We start from the raw sequence: 16,344 nt of genomic DNA, 5'->3' as shown, positions 1-16,344 counted from the left end.
CTTCATTGCGGACAGCCTACGCCCTTCGCTAGGCAGGGTCAAAACTAATATGCGCGAGTGCATTGCGGTTGAAAAGGTAGTGGCGTTCGGCTTATTCAAACTGTGCTCCGTGGCAGAGAACCGAGTCATAGCCAGTGTCTTCGGCGTCGGGCGATCGACGGTGAACGGCATTTACAAGGAGTTTTGCGAAGGCATCGTTTCTGTCTTGGAAAGCGACTGGATCAAGATGCTGAGTCAATCTGAGATGGCCGAACACATTCGGGAATTCATGGCCGTCAGTGACTTTCCCCCAGCTGTAGGAGCCCTCGACGGCTCCCACTTCCCAGTTTCGCCTCCACAAGAACATGCCACTGATTACTATAACTACAAGGGGTGGTAAGTTGATTTGGCTACTTTGGTAATTAACGTTCGCGTGTAAGGCATCGCACCTAACATCCGAGAAATCAGCATGTGAACATGTGAAACATCCGCATGTGAACCATTCCTTTTGTGCGAATTATAAGTTACAAGCTGCCTATATGACTCACAAATTGGTCTCCAGCAACGTCAGTTTCTCCATAGAATGTGCAGCCACGCATGTTTTTTGAAATTACAGGGATCCATTGAAGAAATCTTCAGTACAAGATTTCAAGAAAACAACAAAGTCTACTCAGAAAAAAACTTACTTGTGCACGCAAGTAAGTGTCGTCAAACGAGAAGCTTGTTGCAAATCACATTGAGGCCTTCAAGCCGCTGAAAAATGTTCTCATAATTAGAAACATCAAATGAGAATTGGCAATAGTACCTTGCAAAAGCCCTAAAATGCTACGAAGCGTTATACTAACCAAGACGACCATAAGTTGTGATCGAGATAGTTTACCCGATGTATGTACTGCTATCTAGACGTATGTGTGTATACGACATCCACCTCTGAATGGTCTAAGCTAACATGCCCATTCTTTCACCCTTGTGCCTTAGCAATCTGTTCATTATTTGTTCTCACCACATTGATATATTTATGTCAATATCGCAAGCATTTTTTAAACCAGAGAAGTGTTCTTACTGACTTTGACTCTTGTGTTAATGACTGTTGTGTGAATTTTTACAGGTAAAGCATTATTCTCCTGGCGCTTGTAGACCACAAGTACCGTTTCAGGTTTATAAATGTTGGTGCCCCTGGAAGATGCCACGACTCTCATGTGTATCAAATGTCGAGCCTCTCCGGCATGGTTGAGGGACCACTTTTCAAGGCTCCAGTTGTTACAATAGGAGGCGTTGCCGTGCCACCTCTGGTGCTCTGTGACCAGGCCTTCCCACTTACACCTGACCTCATCAAGTCATTTGGACACAACACCCCACTTAGTGCAGAGCAGAAAAATTTCAATTACCAAATCAGCAGAGAGAGACGTGTGGTAGAAAACGCCTTTGGAACGCTTAAGGCAAGATTTCGCTTCACATCGAAGAGAATGGAATGCGACATTGCAAATGCTCACCTCGTGATTCGCGCATGCTGTGTGCTCAACAACATTTGCGAGCATTTCAGCGATGATGTTCAGCTTCAATGGCTCCAGGAAGTTAAGCAGTCTGACTCCCACCTGCCCGAACCAGAACGTAGCAGCAATTCACAGATTGGGAATGCAGTCAGTGCGCGTTCTGCACTTGTGGACCACTTCAGCCAGGGGATGCAGACCCAGGCAGCCCGCTCCTAGATTTTTTTTTCGCGCTGGCATTTGTAAATAAAAAGAGTGACAGTTTTTCTGCCTCACGTTTTATTGATGAAACCAACGAAGGCATTTACAAGCTTTTCTTGAAGCTGGAGGTGTTTTGATCTTAGCTCCACCTCGGGTTGCTGAGCCCGCTCCAGCTGCTCTCGTAGCATTTTTTGTTCAGCCAGCATAGCTTTTTGAAATTCACACGCTGCGCTCAGTGGCCGCCGTCGCTTCCTTGCTGCCCGTGCTGCCGTACTTGTTGCAGGGCTCTGAGTCAACTGCGTGGTGGTTGCAGGTGGTGGTGTCTGTTCAGTTGGTGTTCCTGACACTGGCGGGCTGTTAGATTCAGTAGCCTCGGAACTGACTCCGCTCTCCATTTCGTAGATCAGCTGCAAAAATTTGAATGAAAACAGCTACAAAGATCATACAAAAAAGAAAATTTATCTGAGAGGCAGCACACTGCAATTGTAACTCTTAATAATTATATTGATGAAATGAACAGCACAAACGAGGATAAACTTTCATGATGCTGGTCAACATTGACCGATGCTGCATATTCAGGCTGAGGTCATACAAATGGTATGTAGGCTAGTTTAGAATATCATTTGCAGAATTATGCGACTTGAAGCGCATGTAGCCAAATGATCTGGAAGCATTGGCGCATATGCATTCAATGTGAGCGGATCACGAAACGGTAGAAGTTAGGTAAACACCAAGATATCTTCATCATGTATCATGTATATATTTGTGTTGTTTATTGGTACAAAATGTAGATGCAGTACGTTTGCGGCTAAAACAGACAATTTTACATTCAAAAACGTTAAGCTTCATTAGACAATTACACACCAAACAGGAACAAGTTCTAGATGTCGGTGGAGGACTTGGTGATCATCGTTAGCCTTATAGAACAATAGAGAATGCAGTCACATGCGAAAATAATCATGTGTTAGTAAATATTGCTCGGTAAGACATTAATTTACATAAGCCATGATACATGATATTATATAATTTCAGGTAAATTTAAAACTTCTGCGAGTACAATTAGTTCAAAACATCAGCTTATACAATAATACTGGTGTAAGTGCACTAGTACTTGTAGTGATTGCAGGAAAAGTGCACAATGGTGATTTGTTCATTACACACCTTCTCAACAGTGTCGCTACTGGTGTCGCAGCAGCTTTCCTCCATGAGGGATGGATCATTTATTGGTAGGCATCCAATGAACCTCTTCAGTTCACTATAGTAGGGCCACGTTGGTGGTGAAGAGCCTGTTGTTAGCTCTCGCTCAATTTTTCTAAGAAAAAAAGATCACAGTCGCTTTCAGTTATCAAGCAACATAGGAAGGCCCCATTATATCATGACCAGCACAGAAATATATAAATACAACATATGCACGTTTTTTGTAATTTTGTTGCTACCTTCGCTTACAGGTGATACAATACAGCTGGCACCTAGCAACATGCTTCGTACACGACTCAGGGCACCGATCTTGAAAATTCGGCCTGAGCGGTACAATGTTTGGTTACTTCTCAAGCATAAACACTCATGTGACTCGAGGCGGGGTAAAGGCTGTAACCCAGTTTCCGGCACATAAAGACACTTGTACCGCTTCTTACGAAGTGAACACGTTTAATATACGTATTTATACAGTTTTTTTTTTAAAAGAGCGCAGAGACGCGCCTTCACATGACAAGAGTGTGCCAGCAAAGGTCAGAGAAAGCCGAGTGCACACCCGACGCGCTTATCACCAAGCGTTTTTGTGGGACGCGGACCGCGCATGGTAGGGACGCCATTGAGTATCTGTTGCCGCGCACTCGCAGGTACCGTGGAGTCCCGCGTTTCTCGATATGCGAGGTGCCCATGCATGTCGGGTTTTACAGGCCCGATCTTAACACACACTAAACAAGCAAGCGAGACACGCGCGACAACGCGCAGCGTGAGTGACCGTCTTACCTGAATGTCGGTGTCAAGTTGTCAATTTTGCTGTGAACTTGCGCCCATGTACGGGGAATACCGGAGTCGGTGAGGCTCTCGGCAATCGCCTGGTGCACTCCAACGTTGCGCATTTGCCCTCGCAAGGCGTCCAAATGGTCCTCCCATAGCTTTATCAGCGCCCAGGTATCCTTTTCAGTCCACTGGACGCGCGGTTTTTTCTTCACCGACTGAGCCGACTCCATTGTAACAAGATACTACGTCCCCGGCACAGCAACTGCCACTGCCAACCCTAACATGATCGCACTAGTGACGTAATGCCGGTGTTTGAGAGTATGGACAGACTATAGGCCTTCACTTTTCAACAACTCGCACTGCTGCTGAAAATGAAAACATTTTCTCAGCGCAAAAAAATACTGAGAGGGCACCACAGTGTTGCGACACATTTTCTTCTATTGATAAATTAGGCACACTGTATGCGAGAGTACTCCCTTCCTGCCAGAAAAGTAGATGCGGGATCTGCTTTTGCGAAAAGGATCTTTGCCGGAAAGGAGTTAATAAATTGTCGGGTGTCACTGCGCCCAAACACCTTTCTGAAAGATGTCCCCTTGTCTAAAGGACTTCAGGGTGCCCGTGTGTCAGGGGCATAAAATGCTTGGATAGCATCTCAGCTACATGAGACGAAAGGTGTTACGAAGCAGCCTTGCTACGACGTATGATTGTGAACATGAACTTGTGGTTAAATCGTATCTGAGCGAACAATAAATTGATAGGGGTACTTATTTTTTTCAATTTGTGATGTATTTTTGCCTTCAGTAGCCAATTAAAAGGTCCACGCAATCTTTCAGACCACTGAGTGTGATGCGCCGCTACCTTACTTGGCCTAGGACTGGTTATATATTTTCTAGTACTTCAATCTAGTTTGTCGTCGCCAAAATTTGCGGCTGTAACTTGTCCTAAAATGGCTAGGTCCTCCTTTGTCGTGAAACATCGTCTGGGCCTTTTTGTTGCGATAGCACTTATATGGACACTCTCGGCTGAATTTTGCCGCCGGCGTCGGCGTCGACGTTGGCGTCGATGTCATGCACTGTATATGTATATGCATTTATTTATATGAAAACGCACGAAAGAAAAAATTCAGAAAAAAATTAGCCCAAAATCTTCATGTTACACTGCATATGTCGTCAAAAAACGTTAGTATTGCGTCTGGAGAGAGTGAAAACAAAACATTTATTTGATGTTCGGTGCCCAAAAATTGGTGAATGGTATTCAGGAGTCGCTGCGTTAGTGCCTCGAGCGTGTAGCGGAGGAGAACCGGAGCATAGAAGCATGTTAGACATTAACGCCATCTGGTAGTTCAAAAACGAAGGAAGGCGTGCGCACCCACGGAGAAAGATGCGCGCTTGTCTCGGATGTGATAAGGTGTAGAACGCAAAGCGACGGGCAGGTGCCACCACCATGTCGTCTAAGCAAAGCGTTGAAAGTACTTACCTTTTTGAGAATCGCGTTCGGAGTCAGCGTAGCGTGTTAAACACTACGATCCTTAGATTACTTGTGTGTGCCTTTTCTAGTAAAAATACACACATACAGAATAATGATGTATTGTAATGGTGCATTGGATATGCACAATAATTGCTTTTTAATTTACAATCGCCCAAGTATACACGCTGAATTGTAAGCAATATTGGCGGGCGCTGCGAATGGGGTTGGCCGCTCGGGGCTGTTTGATGTATCGGTAAAGGCGCACAAACAGACAAATGTACAGACAGACAGCGAGACACACAGATCAAAATTGTTGAAGGTCCCTAAGAAAGACTGCGATCTTTAAAAACCACTCCGGCGCGCGGATTCGAACGTGGGACCGCTGCGTCGTAAAAGCGAGGCGTTAACCACTGAGCCACCCCGGAGAACGTTCGTGACCGTTCAAACGGCAAGCTATTTATATTGCCACGTTCTATTTCCCAAAGTTTTTGTTATCGTCCCAAAACACCACACGATTCTCAGCGCAAACCGCGCCTGCAGCTTTCGAGAGGGTCCCGGAGTGTAGTAGATCATTTCGATAAGATCACGCCCACTGTGCGAATGGTACAGATTGTTCTGGAACGTACGCCGCCGCCAGCGATAGCGCTAGAACATTCGACGGCGGGAGTATAAATGCCGACGCGCTTCGCCGCTTGTCAGTTGTTGATCGAAGGCCGACGCTCCGTTCGCCGCTATCAGTCTGAGACTGCTATCTGTGCGAGACTGCTGCTGTAATTGGACTTTCTGTTTACCGGGCACAGGTTCACCCAAATAAACAGTTAAATCCCAACAAGAAGTCTCCTGTCTTCGACCACGTCACGACCCCGTGACATTTGGTGGAGGTGCTGCTTCGTTCATGTACCGGACGCCCCCGTCAAGCCGTGAACCCAGCCCACGTCGCGGAGAAGACACCGACGCCAACCAGGAGCAGCGAACAAGCCGCCGACAGCAAGGGCTACCACCGGAGTACGGGCTTCTACACGACAAGCCGCGGAAGACCAAGGCCATGACCGCGACTGCAGCGACAATGACAACCGCAGCGTCCCAGCCCACGATGGTCATGCATCAACCCAGGGAACCGCCAATTTTCCATGGGTCATCGTTCAAAAGACCCGGAGTCCTGGTTATAGACATACGACCGTGTGGCCGCCCTCAACCACTGCGACCATGAGGAAAAGCTGCGTCGTGTGTTCTTCTATTTAGAAGACACCGCAAGGACCTGGCTCGAAAATTGGGAGTCCACGCTCCGAACGTGGGATGTTTTCTGCGGTGCATTCCTGCAAACGTTCGCGAGCGTCGCTCGAAAAGAGAGGGCCGCTGCTTTATTAGAGACCCGGGTTCAGCTACCAAATGAAAATGTCGCCATTTTCACAGAAGAAATGACCCGACTATTCCGTCACGCTGACCCAGACATGCCTGAGGAGAAAAAAGTTCGTTTCCTCATGCGAGGGGTCAAACAGGAGCTCTTCGCGGGGCTGATGAGTAACCCACCGAAAACCGTCCAAGAATTTGTAGCCGAAGCGACCACTATTGAAAAGACCCTGGACATACGCACCAGACAGTATAATCGTCGCCTGACTGCAGACTGCGCTGCTGCTCAAGCCAGTAACTCCGGAGACCTGCGTGAAACGATCCGAGCGATCGTGCGGGAAGAGCTGCGCAAGCTGTTGCCTTCGGCGCAGCCTCAAGTGGATTCGATCGCCGACATTGTGCGAGAAGTTCGGCAATCGCTTGAAATTCCCCACGCACCGCTGCCCGAGCCGGAAGCTATGAGCTACGCCGCTGCACTGCGCCACAACGCTCCTCCCGGTCAGCGCCAAAACGCCGCCCCATCGCACTTCCGTCGACAGACGCCACCGCCGCCACCACCCCCACCGACGTCATACCGTTCGACAGCTGCCCAGTGCAGTGCACCGAGAAAGACTGACGTCTGGCGCACCCATGACCATCACCCGCTCTGCTACCACTGCGGCGAGGCCGGACACACATACCGCCGTTGCCAGTACCGACAGATGGGATTGCGTGGCTTCGCCGTCAATGCACCGCGCCCACAGCCAGGAGAACGACCACGTGACATCGCCGACTACCTGACAGGAACTCGGTGGACACCACGAAGCCCTTCGCGTTCGCCGTCGCCCAGCCGCCGCACGTCACCGCACCACCGACAGTACTCTGGCCCAACTCGGGGCCGGTCTCCTAGCCCGTATCCGGGAAACTAAGGGCAGCAACCGGTGGAGGTGCGGTTGCTGTGCGTCGAACTACCGAAGATCCGACGACGACGCCGCGACGGAGCTTTCCGAACACAACGCCAACCAGGCAAAGCCCTGACGGCGAAAGCTCACTTACCGAAGGTGGCCTGACGACGCAACATGGAAGCAGCGCAACAAGCCGACGCAGCCGTGACCCGACGCCACGCCCTAACTGTAATGCGAGACGGCGAACTAGCGACCTCGACGTTCTTATCGACGGCCACAGTGTGACCGCTCTCGTCGATACTGGAGCCGACTATTCTGTCATCAGTGGGTCGTTCGCCGCGAAGTTAAAGAAAGTTAGGACAGCTTGGAAAGGCCCTGAAATCCGCACAGCCGGAGGTCATCTCGTAACGCCTGCAGGAATCTGCACAGCGAGAGTCACCATTAACGGCCGTATTTATCCTACAGACTTCGTAGTCCTACAGCGTTGCTCGAGAGATGTCATCCTTGGCATGGACTTCTTATGCCTCCATGGTGCTGTCATCAACCTAAAAACAAAGTCGATAACGTTATCCACAGTATAAGCACTACCGCCGCGCACGCCGTCGGGACACCATGCCTTAAATGTGCTGGAAGAACAAGTCACCATTCCGCCTCGCTCAAGCGTCATTATTTCAGTCGGCGCTCCTAAATCACCTGACTTCGAAAGCGTCGTTGAAGGCAGTCAGCATCTGTTGGTCACCCTAAATATTTGCGTCGCAAGAGGAATTGCAGAGTTGCGGGGAGGCAAAGCAACGGTTATGCTCACAAATTTCAGCAATGAGTACAAACATGTGAACAAAGGAACAACGGTCGCATACATCGAAGAAATTGTCGAAGCCACCAGTGCTTTCGCCCTCGCCGATTCTGCGGAACCTGCTCAGAGGAACCAAGCCCCTCCCATAGCTTTCGACGTCAATCCCAGACTTTCAAACGATAAGCAGGAACAGCTCAAGGCCCTGCTCCTGCAATACGAAGATTGCTTTTCGTCGTCATCGAAAATTCGGCAGACCCCAATCACGAAACATCGCATCATAACCGAAGAAAATGCCAGACCACTCCGTCAGAGTCCGTACAGGGTTTCGACGCGAGAACGTGAGGCCATCAAGAGACAAGTTGATGAAATGTTGCGGGATGACATTATCCAGCCGTCCAAGAGCCCATGGGCATCCCCCGTGGTGTTAGTGAAGAAAAAGGATGGGACCCTACGTTTCTGCGTCGATTATCGCCGCCTGAACAAAATCACAAGAAAGGACGTGTATTCTCTCCCACGAATAGACGACGCACTTGATCGGCTCCATAACGCCAAGTACTTTTCGTCAATGGACCTCAAGACTGGCTATTGGCAAATCGAAGTCGACGAAAGAGACCGAGAGAAGACGGCGTTTATAACACCGAACGGCCTCTTCGAGTTTAAGGTGATGCCCTTCGGCCTTTGCTCAGCGCCTGCAACTTTTCAACGCGTTATGGATACAGTACTGGCAGGATTGAAGTGGCAGACTTGCCTTGTGTACTTGGACGACGTCGTCGTGTTTTCCTCGAGTTTCGACGAGCATCTTCGGCGCCTTGAAGCTGTACTTCAAGCCATCAAGACTTACGGACTCACACTGAAGTTAGAAAAGTGCAGATTTGCGTATGAAGAGCTCTTGTTTTTGGGGCACGTTATCAGCAAGTCTGGAGTTCGTCTTGATCCACGAAAAACAGCCGCCATCGCCGAATTCCCGCCGCCCACTGACAAGAAAGCCATGCGCCGATTTCTGGGCCTGTGCGCCTATTATAGGCGGTTCGTGAAAAACTTCGCCCGCATCGCCGATCCTCTCACTAACCTTACCAAGGCCGACGTGGAGTTCAAGTGGGAAACGCCACAGGAACAGGCTTTCCAGGAGCTTAAACATCGCCTCCAGACGCCTCCGTTACTTGCCCATTTCGACGAATTCGCTGAGACAGAAATACACACTGACGCAAGCAGCGTAGGTCTTGGCGCCGTTTTTGTGCAGAGGGCTGACGGACTTGAAAGGGTTATTAGTTACGCCAGCCGATCGCTATCCAAAGCAGAAGCAAATTATTCCACAACAGAAAAGGAGTGCCTCGCCATCATCTGGGCTACGTCGAACTTTCGCCCATACCTCTACGGCAGGCCCTTCAAAGTTGTGAGCGACCACCACGCCTTGTGTTGGCTAGCCACTTTGAAGGACCCTTCGGGTCGCCTCGCACGATGGAGCCTGAGACTTCAAGAATATGACATTACTGTCATTTACAAGTCCGGCAAAAAACACTCCGACGCCGACTGTCTCTCTCGTGCGCCTGTCGACCAACCGCTACCCGACGACCCGGATGATGACTACTTCTTGGGAACGATAACTACCGACGACTTCGCTGAACGACAGCGGGCCGACCCGGAACTTAAGGCCATAATATAATACCTCAAAGGCAGGACCGCCGAAGTCCCGAAGGTATTCAAGCGCGCACTTGCGTCGTTTTTTCTACGAAACGGTCTTCTACAAAAGAAAAACTTTTCACCGCTTCGGGCTAAGTATCTCCTTGTGGTGCCTTCAGCTCTGCGACCAGAACTCCTGCAGGCCCTGCACGACGATCCGACGGCAGGGCACCTCGGTGTTTCTCGCACGCTCGCGAGGATACAAGAAAGGTACTACTGGCCGCGTCTTACCACCGACGTCACTCGTTATGTGAGGACATGCCGGGACTGTCAGCGACGTAAGACACCGCCGACAAGGCCAGCGGGACTTCTGCAGCCAATTCATCCACCTTGCCGACCTTTCCAGCAGATCGGTGTGGACCTACTGGGGCCGCTCCCGACGTCGGCTTTCGGAAACAAGTGGATCGTGGTAGCTACCGACTACCTCACCCGCTACGCCGAGACAAAAGCCCTGCCAAAAGGCAGTGCATCCGAGGTAGCTAAGTTCTTCGTCGAAAATATCGTCCTACGTCACGGCGCCCCGTAGGTCCTTATCACCGACAGAGAAACGGCATTCACTGCCGACTTAACTCAAGCGATCTTGGCATACAGCCAAACAAACCACCGCCGGACGACAGCGTACCACCCTCAGACCAACGGCCTCACCGAGCGGCTTAACAAGACGATCGCCCACATGCTGTCAATGTACGTCGATGTCGAACACAAGACGTGGGATGCCATTCTTCCGTATGTGACCTTCGCATACAACAGTGCGGTGCAGGAGACGACGCAGATATCTCCATACAAATTGGTCTACGGAAGGAGCCCGGCAACGACCCTCGATGCCATGTTACCCAACGTCACCGACGAAGAAAACCTCGATGTGAGCGAGTACCTTCATCGCGCCGAAGAAGCCCGACAACTTGCGCGGCTCCGTATCAAGAATCAACAGACGACCGACAGCCACCGTTACAACCTTCGACGACGCTTCGTGGAATACCAGCCCGGTGAACGTGTTTGGGTGTGGACGCCGATACGCCGACGTGGACTAAGTGAAAAGCTTCTGCGACGGTACTTCGGACCGTACAGGGTGGTTCGACGTCTCGGCCCACTTGATTACGAGGTTGTCCCCGACGGCATCACGAACTCTCAACGACGCCGATCGCGACCTGAAGTCGTCCATGTCGCACGACTCAAGCCGTTTCATGCGCGTTAACAAACTGAAACAGTGTTTTTTTGTATTAGTGTTGTATCGTAATTTATTCATTGTACTTTCTTGCATTATTATTGTACCCTCATCTTTAGTTAAAGCATCGAGACGATGCCTTTTTCAGAGGGGGGGCAATGCCACGTTCCATTTCCCAAAGTTTTTGTTATCGTCCCAAAACACCACACGATTCTCAGCACAAACCGCGCCTGCAGCTTTCGAGAGGGTCCCGGACTGTAGTAGATCATTTCGATAAGATCACGCCCACTGTGCGAATGGTACAGATTGTTCTGGAACGTACGCCGCCGCCAGCGATAGCGCTAGAACATTTGACAGCGGGAGTATAAATGCCGACGCGCTTCGCCGCTTGTCAGTTGTTGATCGAAGGCCGACGCTCCGTTCGCCGCTATCAGTCTGAGACTGCTATCTGTGCGAGACTGCTGCTGTAATTGGACTTTCCGTTTACCGGGCACAGGTTCGCCCAAATAAACAGTTAAATCCCAACAAGAAGTCTCCTGTCTTCGACCACGTCACGACCCCGTGACAATATCTACCGCTTACCGCTGCTGCGTTTTCAGCATTACCAGAAATATGGCGCAATGAACGCACGTCGCCCTATCGCGCAGTGGCGCCCACTCTATTCTCCTAAGCGTATTTTGCCCAGCTTAGAGAAGGGGAGCGACACTCCCTCGCGCGCCATATTTCGCGGTGGCGAGGAATGGAGGATCGCACACATTGGCTGGCCTCGGGCTTTACGTGAAACTCTTGTAGTTACCTGGCACATGTCACTGCAATCATTGAAGTCTCCATTCGCGAAAAGCGCGTGCTTTTCAGACTTAATAAAGTTACAAATGCGACGCTTATTCGCGTGCATTCGTACCTGTGAGTACGTTTCGTGCGCAATTTGTACACAAGAAACGTGGGGCACGTATTGATCTGCTTTGTTGCTATCGCGTTCATTGCTTCGCATTTGCGGCAAAGCTGTGACATTTACTTGTACACGAAGTTGCGCTGCACTTGCGGGTGTGGCCGGCAAAATATCGCCGCCACTTGTGATGGGGGCTGCCATCCTGAATACGCTCGCACGCTCAAAGGCGATATAAGGAAACGATAGAAGTGGGTTAGCGGCTCACTCCCTGAAACCCTCAGTTTTCGCAGTGGACTGCACATGCGCAGTTAACCTCTCCTGTCATGCGCTGGTTCGTTGCGCTGAATCAAGCGGGTGCGTGGCTCGTTCCGTAAAAGTGCCGGTTCTGGCATTGTGCCGCTCATGCACTGTTGGTGTCACCGCTCTTTCGCTAGCCCTGCTGAGCCATTTAGTTATTTCACTTTATTGACATTATGTGCGAGAGATGATAGGACGGGGGGAAGTGATTCTTAAATGAAAAGAAGAGAAAAGTGAGCCCTGTAACTGCCTTTTAAGGGGGGGACACCTCAACAATAGCTCACGAGGGGTGAGGGTAAGGAGGAATTAAAATGATAGGACTAAAAGGTATAGAGATAGAGTGAGCGGAAGGAGGGAGCGTGGCGCAGGAACAGCCACTTACGGAAGTAAGGAGGAAACAGAAAAGATGGACACGTTCGCAGGAGTACGAGGACGGGGCACCACTCGGCGAGAGCTCTTATAGGATGAACTCGAAAGGAGTGCCCGAAGAAAGAAGTGTTTTAGCGGCGTTATAAAGCTTACTTGATGTAGAGAGTACTAATTTCTAGCCAATCACAAGCAGCACCTGTCAACAAGCTGTCGTTTGCTCACGTTTGTGGTCTGATTCGCTGCGATAATCTATTGCAGGTTGGGCTATAGCCACGAAATTGTCCTCAGGTCAAGTGTTTGCTGCCTCGCACAAGATACGTATCAATAGCTAGCACCTTATTTCAAAGATGCTCTTACGCGGAGTTAAATGGCCATCAATTGTCGAAGAGACGAGTTCAGCAAAGCTTCGTTTGTAATCGAAAATCATGGGGTTTGCAGATTTTTTCGTGTCGTTCAAGAAAGGGAAAGATGACAACTACCCGTTGCTAGCCCGAACCCACAAAAAAATCTGTACTGATTTCTTGAAAAGAAAAGCCTCTTAGTTGCCCAAACATTTGTCCTGTTCGGAGTACAAACATGTTCACTGTAACTGAACCTGATAGAGGTATCAGATTAAACGACACCTGCATTGTACCCAATACAGGTGTCAATAAAGAACTGCTGGAGCCATTTAATCTCAACTGCGTGCCACTATAAGTATGCCGCTTCAATTTGCGAACAATGAAAGCAGAAAACTTCATTTTGTTTGTAGTTTCGTGCGCAATCAGGCATATCTCTATAGCGCTTCGAGTTCCGAAGTACGCGTCTTCTTCAGGTTGTCGTATAGTGTATCGACAGCAGTATTCCTGAAATCGTATCCATTAGGCAGGTAGAGCCAATCGAAGTATATAAGAATTGAACCACAAAACAGGCTTTATGAACGGTAACCCTAAAGTCCCGGCTACTTTCATACTCAACAAAGTCTTGGAGATGTGCTCCTTTCAACTTATTTGGTGGTGATTACGACCAATGTGGCGAATATCACAAGTTGGGCTTTTCATTGGAAGATGTTGAAAACAACACACCAATATATGAAAAAAAATAGTTGACCACATACCCAACCACTTTAGATTTCAACGACCATTCACGTGGCACATTAGTTTTCATCCATTCAGAGGTGTTTGCATGCATAATTTTCCGCCGTTGACACCCGATAGGATTAAAGTACTGCGACTTGAAAGTTATTGATCAACTGTGATTGAGGATAATGTCCATCGCATACGAGGTGAACATTACGCAAAACTCCATGGCGCCAACATAAATGAAAATGAAATAGTAATCATCAGGCAGCGTTACACGGGCGTCATTTAGCCAAAATCATCCGTGGCACCCCGTTACTCCGCTACGTTTGCATAAAACAGACATACCCTTCGTAAGAGTAGTGCAGACTATTCTTAAGATTTTCTCGTAGCTACGCTGCTCTGGCGCAAATTTTTGCTTCAATAATCTGCTTACGAACCTTTTTTTGGTGACGTCACTGAATATAGCAACTGCATTGCTATCACTGTCGCTTTCTTTCGCACTCGCAGCGCACTTTATAGCAGTGGTTGATGAGAGAATGATGGGCTCTGACGGCTTTCTTTTTTCACTTCTTAAATCAATTTGGCGACATTTCTCTTATGCGAAAATTTGCTCGTGTATGAATTTAGCGAATATAGACTCTTGGTTTTTTACTTCTGAAAAGAAGGTATAAGGAAATGCATTTACGTTAGGATGTGGGTATACGCCGTATGTACGGTAGCTGTTTGTCTTTAAAATGAAACTACTTTTAAAGACGACCGTCTTTCTTGGGGACCTTCGACACAAAAATTTTGGTCTGTCTGTCTGTCTGTCTGTATGTATGTATGTATGTATGTATGTATGTATGTCTGTCTGTCTGTCTGTCTGTCTGTCTCTGCCCTTAATAATACCTCAAACGGCACCAAAGTGACCAAACAATATTTCAAACGGCCGACCCCATCCGCAGCGTCCACCAATATTGCTCAAGATATAGCACTCATACTTGTGTGATTGTCAATTAAAAATCAATGATTGCGCATATCTGATGCCTTGTTACAACATATCAATATTCTGTATGCGTGTATTTTACTGAAAAAGGCATACCTAAATAATTATAAGGACCGTAGCGCTTATCACGCTGCTCTGACGACGCAATGCTTGCACGAAAAGGCAAGTGTTTTGCAACGCTTTGCTAAGACGACACGATGGTGGCACCTACCAGTCACCTTGCGCTCTACACCTTATCACCTCCGAGGCGGGCGCGCAAATCCCGCGCTTCGTTTTCTCAAGATAACTGCCAGATAGCGCTCGGGTCTCACTTGTGACGTGACTTGATGCACTCGTTCGCCTCCGCTGCATGCTCGAGGTACTCCAACGCAGTGCCTCCGGAATAGTATTCACCAATTGCCTTGCGCAGAACATCAAATAAACGTTTTTTTCACTTTCTCCAGACGCAAGACTATTGTCTTTCGAAGACATATACAGTGTTACATGTAGATACGGGGCCAAATTTTTAGAAACCATGTTCATTTGTGCTGAACAAACGGCAATATGCACTTACGTTACAATATGATAATCCGCTGTAGCTTTGTGCCTAGGTGAGAATGAACATGCGATTGCAGAGGACCTTGAGGTATCAATCATTTCACAGTATACTTCAGCTCTGAAGCGAAAAAAAAATGATTGCAATACGCAGGTAGACTCTTGGACGATGCGCCGCTACCTACCCTCTTGGCTCCACAACTCGAAAGAAAGGAAACAATTTAATGAGCAGGTAAGTTCCGAATGGATCTTAAACTTCTTTTTTGGCATCTCTATGCACCCAGCGGCATTTGGTAGTATTTTATATGATCCTCATTGGTCGTTGCACGGGTCTCACTTTACAACTTCAATGAACATATTTTTTAAACATAATGAACATACGCGAAACGCCCTACCCCACCCGCAGCACCCACCAATGTTGCTCAAGATTTAGCGTTCATACTTGTGCAATTGTCATTTAATAAGTGATTATTGCGCGAGTCTGGGGCACCATAACAACACGCGTATATTCTTCATGTGCATATTTTACTAGAAAAGGCATACATAAGTAATTTTAAGGGCCATAGCGCTTATCACTCTGCGCTAACCATGCAACACTTGCAAGAAAAGGTGAGTGTTTCCAACGCTTTGCTACTAAAACTTATTACCTCTGGGATTGGTGCACACACCCGTCTCAGGGCCACGCACTCCGTTTTCCAGGATAACTGTCAGGTGGCGCTCATGTCTCACGTGTGACGAGAGTTGATCGCTCGTTCGCCCCCGCTGCATGCTCGAGGCACTCTAACACAGCGCCTCCAAAATACCATTAACCAAGTTTCTTGCGCAGAACATCAAATAAACTGTTCACTGTCTCCACATGCAATACTGTCATCCTTGGACAATATTTGCAGATTACATGCAGATGCGGGGTCAATTTTTTTCTTTACTGACAAAGCTATGTTTTTTTTACTGTCATATTATAGCGAATGCGTTGTACACGCGCATTTATGGCTGCCTATGTGGCCTCCTTAACCTAATGTCCATCTCCAGAATGAAAAATCTGATGACTCTGCTCAAAGGTCGGTATGATGTAGAAGTGTGCTATTGCATTTTCTTTTGATAGCAATTTTATGAATGCTCACCACTAAGAGGGCTCGTCGAATTGTTATCGGCAACTACACACACTCACACACACACACACACATGTATATATAGATATACACACATATATATATATATGTACATATATTTATATA

General features: G+C 48.3%; 1 protein-coding gene across 1 annotated transcript; it reads left to right on the top strand.

Annotated features, from left to right (window-relative positions):
• The first annotated feature begins 1,205 nt into the window (after positions 1–1,205).
• LOC142775510 (uncharacterized) lies at positions 1,206–1,688 on the top strand. Its single transcript, XM_075876949.1, has one exon. It carries the CDS (start codon positions 1,206–1,208, stop codon positions 1,686–1,688), a length of 483 nt encoding a protein of 160 aa, XP_075733064.1.
• Positions 1,689–16,344: the final 14,656 nt, after the last annotated feature.

The sequence above is a fragment of the Rhipicephalus microplus genome, chromosome X (assembly GCF_043290135.1).
Source record: "Rhipicephalus microplus isolate Deutch F79 chromosome X, USDA_Rmic, whole genome shotgun sequence".
Classification (NCBI taxonomy): domain Eukaryota; kingdom Metazoa; phylum Arthropoda; class Arachnida; order Ixodida; family Ixodidae; genus Rhipicephalus; species Rhipicephalus microplus.
The sequence above is the reverse complement of the archived record's forward strand: the minus strand, read 5'-3'. Positions and strand labels throughout refer to the sequence as shown.

Bases quoted from the DNA above. Each gene is read 5' to 3' on its own strand.
- LOC142775510 (XM_075876949.1), top strand. From the start codon at position 1,206: ATGGTTGAGGGACCACTTTTCAAGGCTCCAGTTGTTACAATAGGAGGC.